The sequence below is a fragment of the Triturus cristatus genome, chromosome 9 (assembly GCF_964204655.1).
Source record: "Triturus cristatus chromosome 9, aTriCri1.1, whole genome shotgun sequence".
Classification (NCBI taxonomy): Eukaryota; Metazoa; Chordata; class Amphibia; order Caudata; family Salamandridae; genus Triturus; species Triturus cristatus.
The window spans coordinates 806958017-806976520 of NC_140592.1; the positions used below are offsets into that span (position 1 = coordinate 806958017).

At 47.0% G+C, this 18504-nt stretch overlaps 1 protein-coding gene across 1 annotated transcript in view; it reads left to right on the forward strand.

Annotated features, from left to right (window-relative positions):
- The window catches only part of MTHFD1 (methylenetetrahydrofolate dehydrogenase, cyclohydrolase and formyltetrahydrofolate synthetase 1), a 318864-nt gene that overhangs the window by 214580 nt on the left and 85780 nt on the right, over nt 1–18504 (forward strand). Inside the window, exon 16 of the mRNA XM_085626208.1 lies at nt 12454–12556. Within this exon, the coding sequence (XP_085482334.1) occupies nt 12454–12556 (103 nt within the window). The remainder of the gene's footprint in view (nt 1–12453; nt 12557–18504) is intronic.

Genomic DNA, 18504 nt, shown 5'->3' on the forward strand with positions numbered 1-18504 from the left:
GAAAGCTGTGGATCCCCTTTCTGCCCCTCTTTCTGAGGTCCTTTTGTTCCTTCTCTCTTTGACCCAGCAGGGCTCTGCTCTGGGCACTATCAAGGGCTACCTTTCTGCTCTTTCGGCCTTTCTTAGGCTGCTTGATCAGCCCTCTCTTTTCAAGTCCCCAGTTGTCAATAGATTTCTCAAAGGCATTACTCACCTTTTCCCCCCTATTCCTTTTGTAATGCCTCAATGGGACTTAAACCTGGTTCTCACATACTTGATGCGCGCTCCCTTTGAACCTCTTCATAACTGTGCTTTGCGGTTATTAACTTTGCAAACTGTCTTCCTGGTGGCCATCCCCTCCGCTTGGCGGGTGAGTGAGCTCCAGGCTCTTTCCTGTAAACCTCCTTTCCTGGCGATTCATCCGGACAAGGTTGTGCTTCGACCGCGTCCCTCCTTTCTACCCAAAGTAGTCTCAGCCTTTCATCTCGGGCAAACTGTCAATCTGTCCACTTTCTTTCCGCGTACGCACCCTTCAAGAAAAGAGGAGAGGCTCCACCGTCTGGACCCCAAACGTGCGCTTTCGTTCTATCTCAACCGCACACAACAGTTCCGGGTGGATGACCTGCTCTTCGTTGGCTATGTGGGCGCCAAGAAAGGCTGGGCTGTGCACAAGCGGACTATATCCTGATGGTTTGTCCTGTGCATTAAAGCCTGTAACTCTCTGGCTAAAAAGGATCCTCCGGTAGGACTGCGTGCCCATTCTACCAGGGCGACTGCCGCTACTACGGCCTTGGGACGTGGTGTCCCCGTGCAAGACATCTGTCAAGCAGCCACTTGGGCCTCGCTGCATACTTTCACTAAGCACTATTGCCTTGACAGTCCAGTCCGGAGAGACTGCTTCTTTGGCCGTTCAGTTCTCTGTGACTTTCTGGTGTAATCTCACTTCGCAGACCCACCACCGGGGTTGGTAGTGCATGGGTATGTATTCTAAGGTAAGGAATATATCACTAACATGTCTCTTTCAGATACACAAGTTACTTACTTGTGTAACGATATATCTGTAAGACATTAGTTAGTGATAGATTCCTTACCGCCCGCCCATCCACTCCGTTCTGCGAACTGTTCTCTAGGGTTCAGGTCATCCCTTTCAGGGCCCTAGTTCTGTTGCACCAGTAATCGGTCTCTGGCATGGCTCTGCGTTCCTGGCGCGGAAAAGTCATGTACAGAACTGACGTCGGCGCGCGTGGGCACGTCGAAGTAGCTCCGACTACGTCATCTTGGCGACTACGACGCCAGCGACGTACGCGGAGCCGCATGACTACACCTACCGACGCGCAGGGGTACTGCTGACAAAACTTTCCGGATCCAGTCTGACGGCTGGGGATATTCTAAGGTAAGGAATCTATCACTAACTAATGTCTACTACAGATCTATCGTTACACAAGTAACTTCTGCGACGTGACTGTAACCCCAAACGTTGCAAACTTCCCCTCTTTATAGATCCTGTGTCTGTGTGTGTGTAGTAATGAATGCTAAGAGAGCGCTCCTGATTACTTTGATACCTTAACAAGAATGTCTTGAGGGAGATCACCTTGCCTCATATGACTTTTCTATTATGGTGACACCGCTATTGGTGTCTTCTTGCTCTCATTCTGAGAGATGGTTCTGTGGGAGAAGTTGGCTAATGTTTTGTATTGTGTTTGTTTAGTGCGAGAGAGAGAAAACTATAACCGTCATCATGTTAGTGTATGCATAGATAACCGTGCTAAAGAAGGGCTAATTGGCCATTTCTCCCTACCAAAGTGGATAAAATTAGTGCCATTTCTTTGACCAATAGTAGCAGTTGTTCTTTACAATGATTGCAAACAGCAAAGCATTAGCAGCGTACACTGTTTAAAAACAATGTGTTATTGAGGCTAGTGTGTGAACATGTCTGTGGTGTCAGGTACAGGTGAAAATTTGCCATCTTTAGGCAGAATTAAAAAATCATAACTCTGTAAATGATAATACCTAACATGTAATGTCTAAAAAAAAAAAAAGTTTATTGGAAGCAGACTATCGACATTTAAATACCCAAAATAAGGTTACCACACAAGATCTCCACTTTGGGCGACATGATTCAGGACACAGTGCTGAAATCATGCCACGGCTTGCAGGTAGAATACTAACTACACCGTAGTCCATTTCACCGCTACCTCCAACTCCGCCACACGCTCACCTCATACATACAGCACATCACACCCCTCCCGAAATTCTATTCCCTTGAGGGCAAACTCCTTCTGGGGTATCTGGAATACCATAAAATTACCAAAATATATCGAACCCTATTCACCAATAATACCAACATACTACCCGCTCTTCGGGCAGCTTGGGAGAGAGACCTAGACACATAACTCAATGACGACTGGACAGAGGCCCTGGGGGCACCTGGGAAGGCTGCAGTTTCGGTCCACCTTATTCAATTTAAATACCTGCACAGGATCTACTATACGCGATACTATGGCGCATGGGTCTGGTAGCCTCCCCTATACTTCTCCGCTGTAGTATGGCAGAGGGTACCGTCTTGCATTCGGTGTGGAGCTGTACGGCACTGGATGAGTTGATCTTCTGTTTGGGTGAAGTCCTCTCATGGGTCATACCATAGGATCCCAAACGTATCCTCCTACACAGCACAGAGGGTATTGGGGACAATAGGTACAAACGTGCAGTTCTATTCTTGGGCCTTACTCTTGCCAAACGAGATATAGCTAAGACATGGAAGGCAGAAACTCAGCTTCCACTGGCAGTATGGAAAAGAGGCATGGATAACTGCAGGGCATTGGAAGTAGCTGTCTATCAGGCGAGGGGCTGCCCTCCGAAGCAATTCAAAACTTGACAAAGATGGGAAGGCTATAGAGGCATTGTATTATAACTGACACAATCTCATGGCTCTGGGATTGACGTGTTTCTACAGGAATGTGGCCTGGGCAACAAGGGTAGGAGCCCGAATGCAGTGAACTAAACACTGGCGATCACACCGACAGTCTGTGGAGATTGGTGGTGAAAGGGTGGGTTGGTCTTTGCAAGTTGCTAGTTTTCTTTTAATATTCTTTTTTCCTTTTTCCGACATACCTGTTATGTTACGTTCATCATTTGATATGTCACCCTGGGTCACTCGAGCCATGTATGTGCACAAAAACCTACTAAAATTTGTTGTGATAAAAAATAAAGTTACCACAGTTTTGGTCATGATGCCCAGAATGTAATCCAGAAGTGTAAACATTAATACTTAGACTAAACCATAATCCTAAAAGTCACCCAGGCCATGATCTCTGAATACCCTTCACCCTTTTTCCCTATCGTCATGCTACCCCTTATGTTAAATGTCGGTATTTTTGATTATAAAAAAGAAATGACATGTTATAAACATTAAAAAAAAAATACTAAATTAAATATTTCTACTTTACATATTTCTACTCTACTATTATGAATGCATTATCCAAATTACAAAAAAAGGATCGCCAAACATTTTTCCTAGTGGCAATTGCACTTTCGGCACTAGAAAATCTTATCAGACGAGTGGACTTCCCACTGTCACAAGTGCCTCCCATAAGTGGAATACAGGTGTATTTAAGACTGTTTCGCGTTAGGATGTTTTAAAGGTTGGGAACATCCACAAAATGACCTTCTTAAACATTTGAAATATTTTCCCGACCATAGCTGGACTTTTAAACCTACCTTAAAATAATGTAAGATATGCAGTTAGTCTGACACAATGCCCCAAGCATTCACATTGTAATTAATTTCGTCAAATAGAATAATATTTACTGTATAATGCATTGAAGTGGACAAATGAAATATGGTGTCTCCTCTGACATGTTGCAGATTTCTAGGCGTGTAACAATGCCTCCTAAAATTCCCGGTTATTTTGTGAGTCGATTATTATTGGAGGCATTTTCGACTGAGATAATGCTTGAAGTAGGATGATGACTACGGCTAAATAAAAAAAAATATTACACATATCAAAGGCCCAGATTTAAATAGCACTAAAGCAAGGGAGCCCAGTAATGCTGCTGCGTTGCATGAAAAAAAGAGAGCAGAACACCACCATATCTATTAAGATGTGGCGATGTTCTGCTATCTTCCTGCACTGGTACACTTTTGACTGCCAGGCACCAACACAAACGCCCATGCCCCATAGTGCAAGGGTGTTGCATTGTAGGAAGCCTAGATTTTCTGCTGGAAGTTGTCCTTCCAGTACAAAAAGAGTGCTTAATGGCATTGCCACCTTTGTATGTTTGCTGTACAATATGGCACACATACACAGTGGGAAAAACAAGGAGAAATAAAAACATTTGTTATTGTATGCCTGCCTCGAGGACACAGACAATTCTGGCGCAAATTCCTGTTCACAGTCCTTTCTAGATAGGGATTTGCATTACAACCCATGGGTGGCTGAATTGGAACGCACTCTTGACACACAGTAACACAATTCAGTAAATTAAGCAGTTTTGCGTAACTTTGGGTGACAATCTAACAGAAATTGTGATTTGCATAGGATTGTAGAAACCCACCACAACAATTTGTGTTTAAAAAAGTAACACAAACCAGATGTAAACTGTTCGCAAATCTAGGCCTTAGTGTATAGAGTTTTGTCTGTGGTAGAACTTTTCTCCGATGGAAGACTGGTTCAAGCACAACATATTTTGCTGGAACTGTGAAACTGATGTCTGCTGAGGCTGAGACATTACCTATTGAGACGAGTCTCTTGTATCTTATGTGACTTTGTATACTAAGTGGGGACAAGCGGCGTTGAATTTTCAAGCACGATACCGGCTAAACGCATTTTGCACAAAACAATTAATTTGGTGTAATTTCCTCCAAAATTACACATACTATCGAGGAAAAATTTTGCAAGTTCGACCACCTCTAATAGACTAGTGCAATACAAGGATTCGTATTCTCCATGCCACATTACCGCCAGTCAGACAACTGGAAATATTGCATTCAGTGAGGTCTCCACAGTCAGTCATCAAGATCCACTCTAACAGAGGGGGGCGCTGAAAACAAATAAGGTAGAGAATAACAGGGGAACTAGACAGACTACTCATACAAACATTCTCTACCTGAATAGATCAATAAGCGCTATACGTCGCAAATTTATAAACATCAAAGAAGCTGACCGACTGACAAAAAGACCCCGTGGAGCCGTCTGGAGGTTAAATTTGCGCCCTGCCCTGTTTTTTTCCTACATCGCTGTTTTTATCTATTCCGTTGTGTACACATAATTCTGTTCGCGTTTCACGGTCCCATCGTGGATCCCTCATTTCTCTATATTCGTTTTTGGAAAGTTGTCCAACTACTATTATCCTTCAGCACAGCCAGAAGCTCAGGCACGCCCCATGTTCACTGCCCTAAATATATTCGCCCTGAGGAAGGTGAGACCCACATAGGGTCAAACACCGAAACGCGCGTCGGCGTTACAACTCTCCTGTGGACCAGATAAAATCCATAATTTATTCTGTTTATTTTTATATACTGATCTGAATTTGTAGGTTGATTCTATGTATTATGTCATTTTGAAAAAGTTATGTTCGAGGCATATGAGCTGCAGATTATACACTGTGCCTAGATCGCCATCTGGTGTTGGGCCCGGATGTTTGCAGTTTGTTTTTCCTCTTGGAAAGTCTTTGGGAGTCACGAGGTCGGTGACTCCTCCTCTGGTTAGTGTTGCGCATGGGCTTCGGCTCCATCCTCAGATTGTTTTTTTCCGCCATCGGGCTCGGATGGAATACTACGCGCTCCGGTTCCGAACTTCCCAGTTCACCGATCGACGCACAAATCCTCGCTCATCGAGCTTCTTCAAAGATAATAAATCATCTTACTCGTCTTCTCTTCGCCACTTCTTCGATTCCGGTCGTCGACGGCGGCCTTCGGGCCTATTCCGGCTCCGGTCTCGGCTGATGGAAAGAACTCCCTTCACGAAGTGCCCTCGATGTGGGTCCAAGTTTCCCCACACCGATCTTCATGAGGTGTGCAACCTCTGCCTCTCCCCAGAACACGAGGCCCGAGACTGTCCCGCCTGCAAGTCTTTTCGCTCAAAAAAGACCATTCGAGATTGACGGGCTAGACGGAACATGACGGGCTAGACGGAACATGGCGCACTCCTCGACTTCCGCTCCTGTCGACATCTTCGGGGACGACGTCGAAGCTCCGGGACAGCAGGACAAAGAACAGGAGGACGACGACTCAGATGGGGAGGACATCACCCCGGCGCAGCCGGTCGTGAGTACAATTCCCCCTCCCACGCCCAAGCCGATACCGAAAAAGGCTTCGGTCACACCTTCGCCTCCGGGCCTAGGCAAGACCAAGGACACTGCTTCTCACACCCCAACTTCGGGCCCGGTAAAGAAGTCTATTAAGCCTTCCAGCCGACCACCGGTGCCGAGAAACACCCTTCGGCACCGAAGAAAAAATCGGCCTCCACCTCTGCACCGAAATCTTCGGTGTCGAAACCTGCTCCTCCGGCGCCGACCAAACATCACAAGGCCCTCGGCATCGACACTCCCGTGCCGAGACCTTCTTCGGCACCGACCAAAAAATCGGAGGTTCCAAAGAAGCACGGCTTCAATAAGCCTAAAAGACCGTCTGCCCCGAAACCTTCGGCGCCGACCGAACAACCAGTGTCGCAGGAACTTTTCACACCGGATCCTCTGCAAAAAACATTCACCAAGGATCCAAAAACTGGACACTTGACATTGTCTTAAAAAAAGAGACACTTGGACAAGCCGGCTCCAACTCCACCTCCAAAGAGAAAGGACATTGCTACTTCTCCTTTCAGGGTGCCTTCCCCACCTCCTCCACCCTCTCCACCTCCACCCCCCCACCTCATCGTTCCCCCACCTTGTCTCCTGTCCCAGACGATTTGGGAGACCCTTATTATGACCCAGCAGATGTGCCACAAGACCCCACCCCTACTGGATCTCCAGACCCATGGGATGATTATAACAATCCGGACATCCCAGATGTCCCACAGGATGACCTTTACCCATCTAGGCCATCCCCACCTGAAGATTCCTTGGGTTTTCACCATTTGTTACAACGGGCGGCACACTACCACGGGGTGGAGTTACATACTGACCCAGTGGAGGAGGATTTTCTCCTAGACACCTTTGACGATGCACATAGGTCTACTGCCATTCTACCTATGCTAAAGGGCGTAATTAAACATGCCCCTGAGGTTTTTAAAGACCCAGTCAGGGCCAGGGTCCTAAATCCTCGTATAGAGAAGAAATACAAAGCCGCCCCCACAGACCCTTCTTACATTAAAGGCCCTGCACCATTGGATTCCCTAGTGGTATCCACAGATAGGAAGCGCTCAAATTCTCAGGCGTCAGGCGAAGCACCCCCACCTGACAAGGAGTCCAAGCTCCTAGACGCGTCAGGGAAGCGCACTGCGTCTCAAGCTTCCAATATATGGCGTATCGCCAATACCCAAGCACTGCTGGCCCGATACGACAGGGCGCACTATGATGAGCTAGAGACCATCATGCACCATCTCCCTGAAAAGTACAAGACTAGGGCTAATGAACTGATTCAAGAGGGGAAAACAATAACTAATACCTTGATACGCTGTGCCCTAGATGCAGTTGATACAGCCTCCAGGGCCATAAACACCAGTGTCCTTCTCCGTCGCCATGCCTAGCTCAGAGTTTCAGGGTTTAAACTGGAGGTACAAGCCTCTATATTAAACCACCCATTCGACCAAGATCATCTATTTGGCCCCCAAAGTAGACAAAGCCCTCGAAAAAATGAAAAAAGTTACAGACACGGCCAAATCCATGGGAGCCCTGCAGTCACATACTCCCAGGCGCTCCTTTCGCCGCTCTTCCTTTCGGGGCACGGGCAGAGGCTACTCCTCGGATAGTGCATCCACGCCCTACAAATCCCCTCCTCAATCTACCTTCACAAAGGGTTATCAAAGAGGCGGATAAAGAGGCAATAATAATAAGGGCAGAGGCAAGACAAATACCGCCTGCTCTGCCACACCTCCTGCCCAATGACTTTCCCCCGCTCCCTCCAGACCATTCCACTCCGGTCGGGGGCAGACTACAACATTTCCTTCACGTCTCGGAGACAATAACCTCAGACAGATGGGTGACACAAATTGTTCAGTCAGGGTATTGCCTAGAATTAACATCTACCCCCCCCCCCCCCAAACATTCCACCCAGGCACCGCCCTATGTCTCAAGAACATACTGCGCTGCTAACACAAGAGGTGATCTCCCTCCTGCAAAAAGGAGCAATAGAGTAGGTCCCCATAAATCAGCAAAATTTAGGGGTCTACTCCCTCTACTTTCTGATTCCAAAGACGGACGAGACTCTACGACCTATCCTAGATCTCAGACCTCTAAACACCTACATACATTCAGACCATTTTCACATGGTAACCCTTCAACAGGTTCTTCCACCCCTCTCCCAGAACGATTTTCTCACCACTCTGGATTTGAAAGATGCATACTTTCACATTCCAGTACACCAGTCTCACAGAAAGTACCTCAGATTTGTGGTGGACGGACAACACTACCAGTTCAAGGTGCTCCCGTTCGGGGTAACAACAGCACCAAGGGTTTTCACCAAGTGCCTGGCAGTAGTGGCTGCACACCTCAGAAGACAGCACATTCACGTCTTCCCGTATCTGGACGATTGGCTCATAAAAGCCACGTCCTACCAACAATGTGTGCAACATACCGCCGCTACAGTCCGATTACTTCACCAGCTAGGTTTCACGGTGAACCATCAAAAATCCCACCTGGTACCATCACACACAAAACAATATCTCGGAGCCACTATAGACACCTCAAAAGCCATAGCCTATCCCAATCCTGCCAGGATTGCAATAATACAGGCTCTGCGTCAAAAATTCCTATGTCAACACTCTCTCCCAGCAAGAGTGTTTATGCAGCTCATAGGGATGATGGCCTCTTGCATCTTTATAGTGCCCCATGCAAGACTCCAAATGCGTCCACTCCAAGAGTGCTTAGCACGCCAGTGGAACCAGGCCCAGGGACAACTGACCGATCTGGTGTTGGTAGACGGTCGCACCCATCGCTCTCTGCAGTGGTGGAACACCACAAACCTTTCCAGAGGTCGACCGTTCCTGGACCCGGCCCCACAAATAATCCTAACAGCAGATGCATCACTCTCTGGCTGGAGAGCTCATCTGTTACATCTCACAGCACAAGGCATATGGACGCCACAACAGAAGTTACTCCACATCAACCATCTGGAGTTACTGGCGATCTTCCTCGCCCTAAAATCCTTCCAGACGTAGATTTCAGGCAAGGCAGTCCTCATTCGCACAGACAACATGACTGCCATGTACTACATTCAAAAACAGGGGGGCACACACTCTCCACAGCTCTCTCGGTTAGCACAGAGCATATGGAGATGCGCAATTTCACAAAAGATTTTTCTCCTAGCCCAACACGTCCCAGGCGTACAAAACACCGTGGCAGATCTGCTCAGCAGACAGATACAGCAGATCCACGAGTGGGAACTTCACCCACAAGTTCTTCACCCGTTCTTTCAGAAGTGGGGGCATCCACACATAGACCTATTCGCCACCCACGAAAACAAAAAATGCCCAAGCTTCGCCGCCAGATATCCACACCCATTGTCCAAATGCAATGCGATATGGATGAACTGGTCAAACAAATTTGCATACGCTTTTCCACCTCTCCCACTAATTCCATTAGTGGTGCGAAAGCTACAACAGCATTCCCTAACTCTGATCCTAGTAGCTCCAACATGGGCCAGACAACCGTGGTACACCACACTGCTGGAACTCTCATTGGTACCACACCAAAAGCTACACCTCTCACCATGCCTCCTAACCCAGAACCATGGAGAGATCAGGCACCCGGACCCAGCTCAGCTCCACCTTGCGATCTGGCTCCTGAGGTCCTAGAATTCGGATACCTTAACCTTCCCCCTGATTGCATGAACATTATCAGGGAAGCTAGACGCCCTACTACTAGAGCGTGCTATGCAGCAAAGTGGAAAAGATTTGTTGTTTACTGCCACAACAACACAATCAATCCTTTAAATGTATCCATACAGCACATTATATGTTATTTACTCCATTTACAAAGGTGTAACCTAGCATATACTTCCATTCGGTTACACCTCGCTGCAATCGCCGCTTATTTACAGAACAGGCAGCACCTCTCACTTTTCAAAGTGCCTGCCATCAAGGCCTTTATGGAAGGCCTCAAAAGAGTAATTCCACCCAGAGTGCCACCCTCACCTGTCTGGAACCTGAATATAGTTCTCACACGGTTAATGGGACCCCCTTTCGAACCATTACATAAATGCGAGCTGCAATTTCTCACATGGAAAACAGCTTTTCTGGTGGCCATCACTTCCCTCAGAAGGGTTAGTGAAATACAAGCACTCGCTGTACAGGAACCTTTTCTCCAGATGCATCACAACAAGGTTGTACTCCGCACCAACCCCAAATTTCTACCCAAAATCATTTCTCCATTCCATCTAAACCAGTCGGTAGAATTACCAGTCTTTTTCTCGCAACCCCAAACAGTTGCGGAAAGGGCTTTACACACACTGGATGTTAAAAGGGCTTTACTTTACTACATCCAGAGGGCACAACCTTTCAGGAAAACCAAACAGCTATTTGTCTCCTTCTCCCCACCACACAAAGGCAACCCTATTTCTAAATCAGGGATAGCTAGGTGGATTGTAAAATGCATACAGATTTGCTACCACAAAGCAAAACGAACGCTATCGGTTCCCCCTAAAGCCCACTCTACAAGGAAGATAGGGGCTTCTATGGCTTTCCTAGGGAACATACCACTAGATGACATCTGCAAGGCAGTGACATGGTCAACACCGCACACCTTCACAAAACATTACTGTGTAGATGTGCAAACCAATTAACAAGCTAGTGTGGGCCAAGCTGTACTAAAAACACTGTTTCAAACAACTGCAACGGATGCCGGTGGTCGCCGCTAGGGTTGGGTACTGCTATATAATCTATGCACAGTGTATAATCTGCAGCTCATATGCCTCGAACGGAATATGCTACTTACCAGTATGCATCTGTTCTTGGCATGTAGAGCTGCAGATCTATACACGCCCACCCGCCTCCCTGTATCCGTTCCAGTCTTATCTTATTTAGATACAATACACATGGGTTTCTTTACTGTTACTACTACGCTCCATCTTTCCCTGCTGGCGAAAAACAATCTGAGGATGGAGCCGAAGCCCATGCGCAATACTAACCAGAGGAGGAGTCACCGACCTTGTGACTCCCAAAGACTTTCCAAGAGGAAAAACAAACTGCAAACATCCGGGCCCAACATCAGATGGCGATCTATGCACAGTGTATAGATCTGCAGCTCTACATGCCAAGAACAGATGCATACTGGTAAGTAGCATAATCCTTATATTTTCTACAAATACCACCACCAATGTCAGCATCAATTGTCTGTTTTGGTCCATTTGTCAATGTGTTTTCGTGTTTGTTTCGAGTATGACTGGACTCCTGACCTTCAGGACGTATGAGTATGTTTGGATTTGAGTATGTTTGTTTGAATATTTGAGTGAAACGTGGGCTGGGGTGTGTTATATTTCTATGTGTTGCTTATTGAATAAACTATAATGTAAATCGACCATCAATAAATTTTGAAATGTTTTGATATTTTGATTGTGGCATGCTTTTTGTCAGTCGGTCAGCTTCTTTGGTGTTTATAAATTTGCGACGTATAGCGCTTATTGATCTATTCAGGTAGAGAATCTTTGTATGAGTAGCCTCTCCACAGTCAGTCAGTCACGTAGACCGATCCCAAGACCAGTGCATTTATTAACGCTGAACACCCTCGTGGCTTGATAAATGGAATGGAATGTCGGTCGAGGTTACTTTCCCAGTGAATAACCAGAAGGGTTTGTCGTAGAACTGCTCTGGTGGGTGGCGTTTCAAATACCACAAACCACACTACCTCAAATGTGTGACCTCTGTGAATGTATGGTCATTTATCCGAATTAAAAACTTTAAAACAAAAATTAAAACAGCTATTTTTCCTCAAAGCTTCGGTGCTTGAAAATATCATTTAACAGAAGTAGCACTTCCTGAGCCATGTATTATTTTCTTACCAAGTTGTAATTGCAAAGGACAAAAAAAGCCTTGAAAAGCGATGCTATCCATTTTGTTCCTGTGTAAATAACTCCTGTGTAAGACTATGTGACGAACAACCATAATTATGTTCTGGAGAATGTTGTGACGCACAACACGCCTGCAAAGAACTTGAACGCAGGCCTCGTCTTTTTTCCGTCCTTCTTTCCCTGCTCGGGGGCCGTCGGTCAGGCCATGCGTTTCCTTTGTTACTTCCGTTTTCACACCCTTAGCACGAAGCAAGTAAATGTAATAACCATTAATTCAATGTAGCTCTTACGGTTCTCGTGTAATTCTGTTTACAGAGATTGGGCATTGAAAAAACAGACCCGGCAGCGTTGACGAATGAGGAAATAAGCAAGTTTGTGCGGCTGGATATTGATCCGGACACCATAACGTGGCAAAGAGGTACTAGAGAGCTACATTAATTCAAGGGGGGGGGGGGGGAGGGGGGGGGGGTTCTGCCGCCTGTAAATGTCTTTATGTAGTTCATGCAAGTCTTACCAAACGTGGTGAGGGGTTGGCGGGAGGGGGATGACCACCGCTTAGTAAAAGTATAGATTGTGTGTCTTTTAGAAGAACATACATAATTCGGAACTCCTTGGTGGATGATAATTCACAATTCACATGGTGGCTTCATTATGTTTGAAAAGTTTTATAAAGCGCGGACATGACCCATACGGGTATCAGAGCGCTGTACAAAGTGGCGTAAGTACAATGAGGAGAGAAACAAGCATTTGCAATGCAATAGGTCTCGCATTTTCAAAAGTTCAAGCTATTAGCGTTGCAAATGACACTGCCTTTTATTTATGTTTTGGCTTTTAAAACATAAATAAAAAGCATTCATTTTCATTGTCAATAGCTCACTCGTTAAATGTGAGACCTATTGCATTGCAAATGCTTGTTCTTATTGTGGAAGCACTTAATAAGAGTGCATGTTGCTTGTTCTCTCTCGCTGTCCATAGTGTTATTACCCCTTCCCACACTCCTCCCACTGTCCATCGTGTTCCTTTCTCCATCCAGTCCTCCTCCCACTGGCCGTGGTGTTCCTTCCTCCTCTCGCTGTCCATGTTGGGCCCACCCCTTCCCGTTGCAGCCCTGCCTTGTTGTGGTGTTTTCCCTGAACACTTATGCAATGTGTTGCTTGTCCACCCAGAAAAAAAACGAACTTTCAACCATGCTGCACAGCTGCCGCGCTGCTGTACAACATGGCTAAAACACATTGACAAAGCCAATAGCGCTCTCGTAGTTAAGATCTATTGGCTGTGGAATGCTTGTTTAAAATGTATAATGTCTGCTCGTTTTGAGTACCATTTGTGTTTTACAACTGACACGTCATGCTAAATATAATGCACCTTAGCTGCTAAATATAATGCACGCTAGCTGTCCAAGAGCAGATGCAGCAGGTTTCTGCTTCAATAATAAAAGCGTTTACACAGCGCAGAAGAATCGTGCTAACTCGGAATAACTCAGTCAAAATCCTGTCGTGAGAATGTGCCACGTCTTTAAATGGGTTTGAAACCCTCCCTGCCCGGGCCTGCCTCCTAGCTGTGGCATCGCTGTCTCAGCTACTGCGTCCCAGAGACCAGCTTAATGAAGACCATTCTAATGACGTACTGTACATGATACACAATACACACTACAATGTCATTGTATTAGTGAAATTATTTAAGTTGTTTGGTAGTACCCGGAGACGTGTTAGCGTGGAACAGACAGTGCAGTTTATAGTTGTATAAATGCGAAGGTTTAACATTGTATTAATGCTGCAAACAATAGAACGTGCGCTGAACAGATCTGTGCATTAAAATATAACACAGGGATTGTATGGGGCAATTTACACAGGCTGGAACAGATGGCCATGGTTACAAAAACGCTTAGACAACGATCACCAGATAATGCTTACAGAGAAACACATTTAAAAGGAGGCTTATAGTAATGCCCGTACTCCGGCTTATCAGCACGCAATTTGTGCATGGAGCGTGTGGCTTGAAGCATTGCACCAAGGCGCTGTACGAATCACTGAAAACTCAAACTCTGCCCCGTGGTGGTGCTGCTGGCAACCTGAGAAGATAAACGAAGCATTATTCATCCACTTGAGCAACAAACAGCACTCTCCCCCGCCCGCAGATACACTGTCTACAGCGGCCTTCGCTTGGACTGAAGAATCCTGGGCAGAGTCTGGCAATTAATTCATCTTCCTTGAGGCGCTCTACCCTGATGTATAGGTCGCCTCAAGAATTCCATTTGAAGGGTTGGTGTTTAAGACAGCCTTCAGAATCACCCCAATCACCAAAAAACGACATTGTTCACTGTCGCACCAACCCTAGGGCAGTAAATAACAAAGGGCAGTGATTGCTAGCATTAGCACGCGACTGGGCAGTTAATTGCCGCTGCCGAGGGTCCTTTGTGAAATGTATACGGTCCTTATTTATATTTACGACCCCCAGGAAAGGGTGGGGGCGGAGGAAGAGGTTTCAGGTTACACATTGTTTTTATGGAAGGTGAGAGCCAAATTACTTGGTATGATGGGAGCGGTGGGGGAGGGAAGGATGGTGGCAACACACCTCCTTGCAGTCCTCCACGCTAGGCATTTTATTTGCGTGGAAAACAGCCCCCGACCTGTGAAGTACTCAGGTGCGGCTGTGTGTGCGCCTGCCATACAAGCCAGAGAGAGAAGCCGAGGGTGGTAGCAGAGGGGGGGGCTGCACTGACCAGCCAGCCAATAGGGAGCTAGGGGGGGAGATCAGCGAAGAGAAGGACCACCGTGCGGGCGCATCCTCTCACCTCCTCCCTGGCACTCTTGGGTCTTTCAAGGGGCGCAATCTGGCCATGGGAGAGGAGCAAGGCAGCACCCTGGTGCGGAACCTGCATTGCGACGGTTCAGGGCAGCTGTCCGGGGCACGGGGTGGGGCCACACAATCAATGGCCCATAGGGACAGTTGGGGACAACGTGCGTAGCGCCTACCTGAAAATGATGCACCTTGTGGTTCATCGGGCACTGATTTTGCTCCTCTGAGCCGCTGGGTTTACGCAGCAGAGGGTGCAGCTCGGCGCAGGCCAGCAGCTTCAGCGGCCGCCACAGGCCACCTGACCTGGCTTGATCCCCCAGAAGGGTGGCCAGCAGTGCGGGGGCCTGGCCAATGTCCAGCGCCTGCCGGGCCCCTCAGCATGGCTCCTCCTGCTGCCTCGGGCCAGACTCCTGGCCGGGCGTCCCGCAAAGTATAAATAAATATTTTAAAAATGAGACTCGTCCTCTTTACAAATAAATAAATGATCAAAATGTGTATAAATATAGGTTCACGGGCAACGGACAGAGAATTGGATGAAAAAATGAAGCTCAGGTCGATAATGGATTAAAACCTGGATTTGAGCGAGGCACCACCGGAACGAAGTATCGACGAATTTGGCGGCAGCCTCAATGGGTGAAAGGCTGTGGTCCCTCCTTCCGGGACACAGCTCTGCCAGATGCCAGGCCGCAGGGAGCAGGGCACAGTGACAGATGGAGCGAAGAATGGAGGCGGGCAGTGAATGTCTCATCGGCCCCCGCCGTACAAGCCAGAGAGAGAAGCCGAGGGTGGGTGGAGAGGGGGGCTTCACTGACCAGCCAGCCAATAGGGAGCTAGGAGGGAGAGGGGGAGATCAGTGGAGATAAGGACCATCACGTGGGCGCATCCTCTCGCCTCCTCCCTGGCACTCTTGGGTCTTTCAAGGGGCGCAAAGTGGCCATGGGAGAGGAGCAAGGCAGCACCCCAGTGCGGAACCCGCACTGCGCCGGTTCAGGACAGCTGTACGGGGCACGATGTGAGGCCCATCACACCCTGCTGTTTGATGGGGTCTGCTCCTGTCCAGCGTCCAGATGCTGATTGGTTCTACAGTTGTCTAAATTCCCGCATCACTCTACACTCAACCCGGGGCTGTCATTAGCTCGGTTTTGTACACTCCTCCTCTTCAACTGCTCGACTGATGGACGGCGATCACTCTCTGTCCCCCTTTAATGACCCTGATACGGCGTCTATTCACTCGCAGTGGCGAGGATACTCCTGTAATCATCAGAAGGCCGCGCGCAAACTGCCTTTTAGTCATGAGAATCTTCCTTGCCAGATAGGGATCTTCTTTGCATTTAGAAGAACTTTAACAACACTGCGCAGCTGATAACACGCTGCCGCTTACACTAAACAAGCCGGAATGACAATAAGTAGACAGTGTGCGCCGCGCTCCAGCCGGAACGACAAAAAAAAGCCCTCACCCTCTAATTAAAGGAGATAGTAACACGCCGCAAGTAAAGCATCCAGTCCCGGTGGGCGGGGCTAAAAGCGGACCGAACGGCAACAAGGAGGGATTAAAAAGCCTCCTTCACAAAAGAAAGACTGCGTTTAGCATAAGCTATGATGCAAGCCAATAGAAAGAAGGGGTGGGGCGTCAAGTCCCCTTCGGAATCCTTATTGATTCCAAGAGGACCTCGCATGGCGAGAGCAGCACATGCGCGCTGCTAACGCCTGGCGAGACCTAAAAAAAAAAAGCATGAGTACAACAACAAAATAGAACAAGCATTGGCATAGCCAATAGGTCTCGCCTTTGGGACCTTATAAGTGTTTAGTTATCCAGCACAATATCCTTGGCGCAACATCAACTGTTGCATGGCTAAACACTTATAAGATCCCAAAGGCGAGACCTATTGCCTTTGCATCCTCATTGCAACCAACAACAAGCTTCCAGCATAGTGGAAATCCTTTGCAGACTTGTCATTTGTCAACTGCTTATTTCTGTATTTGTGGGTTAAATTGTTAGTAACCGGCTTAATCTTTTCCCAGGCAGTGTTACCATGAGCAAAAATTACGAACTTAGTAATACTATCACAAAATGTGTTGCATTATGCCGCATAATTGGCCGTTTCTTGCTACACAATTTAGCCAACCTTGCCACATAATTTGGCCCTACATGCAACATAATTCCAATGGCCCTGCCTATACCTCCTTAGGAGCGTCCTGAGGTGCGGGTCCATTAGCCAGGCGAGGTTCAATAATTGGCTTAATTAATTGACTTTGTGTTCAGTAATTTTAAATTATCTGGCTTGACAATTTTTCAATCAGAGACACTACAGCCCACATTACTGACTAGTTTTCAGTAATATTTCTTCCACTTCTCCTTACTGATTTGTCCCTTGTTTTGGATGAACAGTGGTACGAAAACAACACTTTTTCGTAAAACTTCCCAAAAGCCACGCGCGTGTCTTGCACATGAGTGCTTCCCTGTAGCAGTTACTGCTTGAATTGCCACAGGTATGTAAATGAAAAACAGACCAGGATTAATGCAGAATGCTATTCCTCTCGGGAAAAGTGTTAGTCAAGAAGATGAGCGCGGAGTGTAAAGCGAAGCCACAACTCGCACGTTTTTCATTTGTGTGCGGTTCGTTCTCTGCACAGAGTGTGAAAAAAATATATATATATTCTGTCAGCGCAGATGTGTTTTTGACACTTGCGCCTTCACCTTTTCTGCAAATATGGTAATTTCGAAGCAGGGAAGCAAGTTGAAGAGCGAGCGCCTGAAGACGTGCGGGTCTTGAGGCAAGCTGCTGCCTGTGAAATCTGTGCTGCGACGATTCTTACGTAGTAGAAGGCTGTAGATTCACAGGCTCCTGCTCTTTTTTCACCTCAAGATAAGAGGTAATTTTTCTTTATAGGGCCCCTCCCACAAGGGTCCTTTTAACAGCGGCTGCTCTCTATATGGGCCCCCGGCAGTATTCCGGATGGACCCCTTCTAAAAGTACTCCTTCAAGGGTCCTTTCCTTAAGGGTCCCTTCGTTAGGGACCATTTCTACGAAGACCCCTTAAAGAGCGGTACCTTGAATAGGGGCCCCCATATACAGAGATTGTATTCGCCAAACACAAAAAAATGATGGCTTCCTAAGTGTAAATAACGTTCAAGTATTCACGCTTCCCTCCGCTTTCCCCTCAGGCCCTCCAGTTGACCATTCACTAGAGGACTTCCACAGGCCAGATATTTTCACTTCTATGCGTGAAGTGGACAAAACATGAGCAGGGGGTCCAGCCGTCTGTCATTTGCCTAATAACAGCTGCCTGTGGGTCCTTAGAAGCGACTGAGCTGCGATATGTAATGCTAGTTAAAGCCTTTACTATATACTATAGGAATTGTTTGCTCTACACCATTTAACGTCAAATAAATAAAAATACAGATCCATATGTGAATATAATCCAAAAATGCATATGGAATAAAAAAGGGTTTCCAGCAGGGCCTCTCCCCTTCACCTGAAAATATTACAGAGACAAAGTATGTGAGTGGTACTGAACCATTCCCAGACACTTGAAACACCAACCCGCTTGCGGTCAATCACAGAA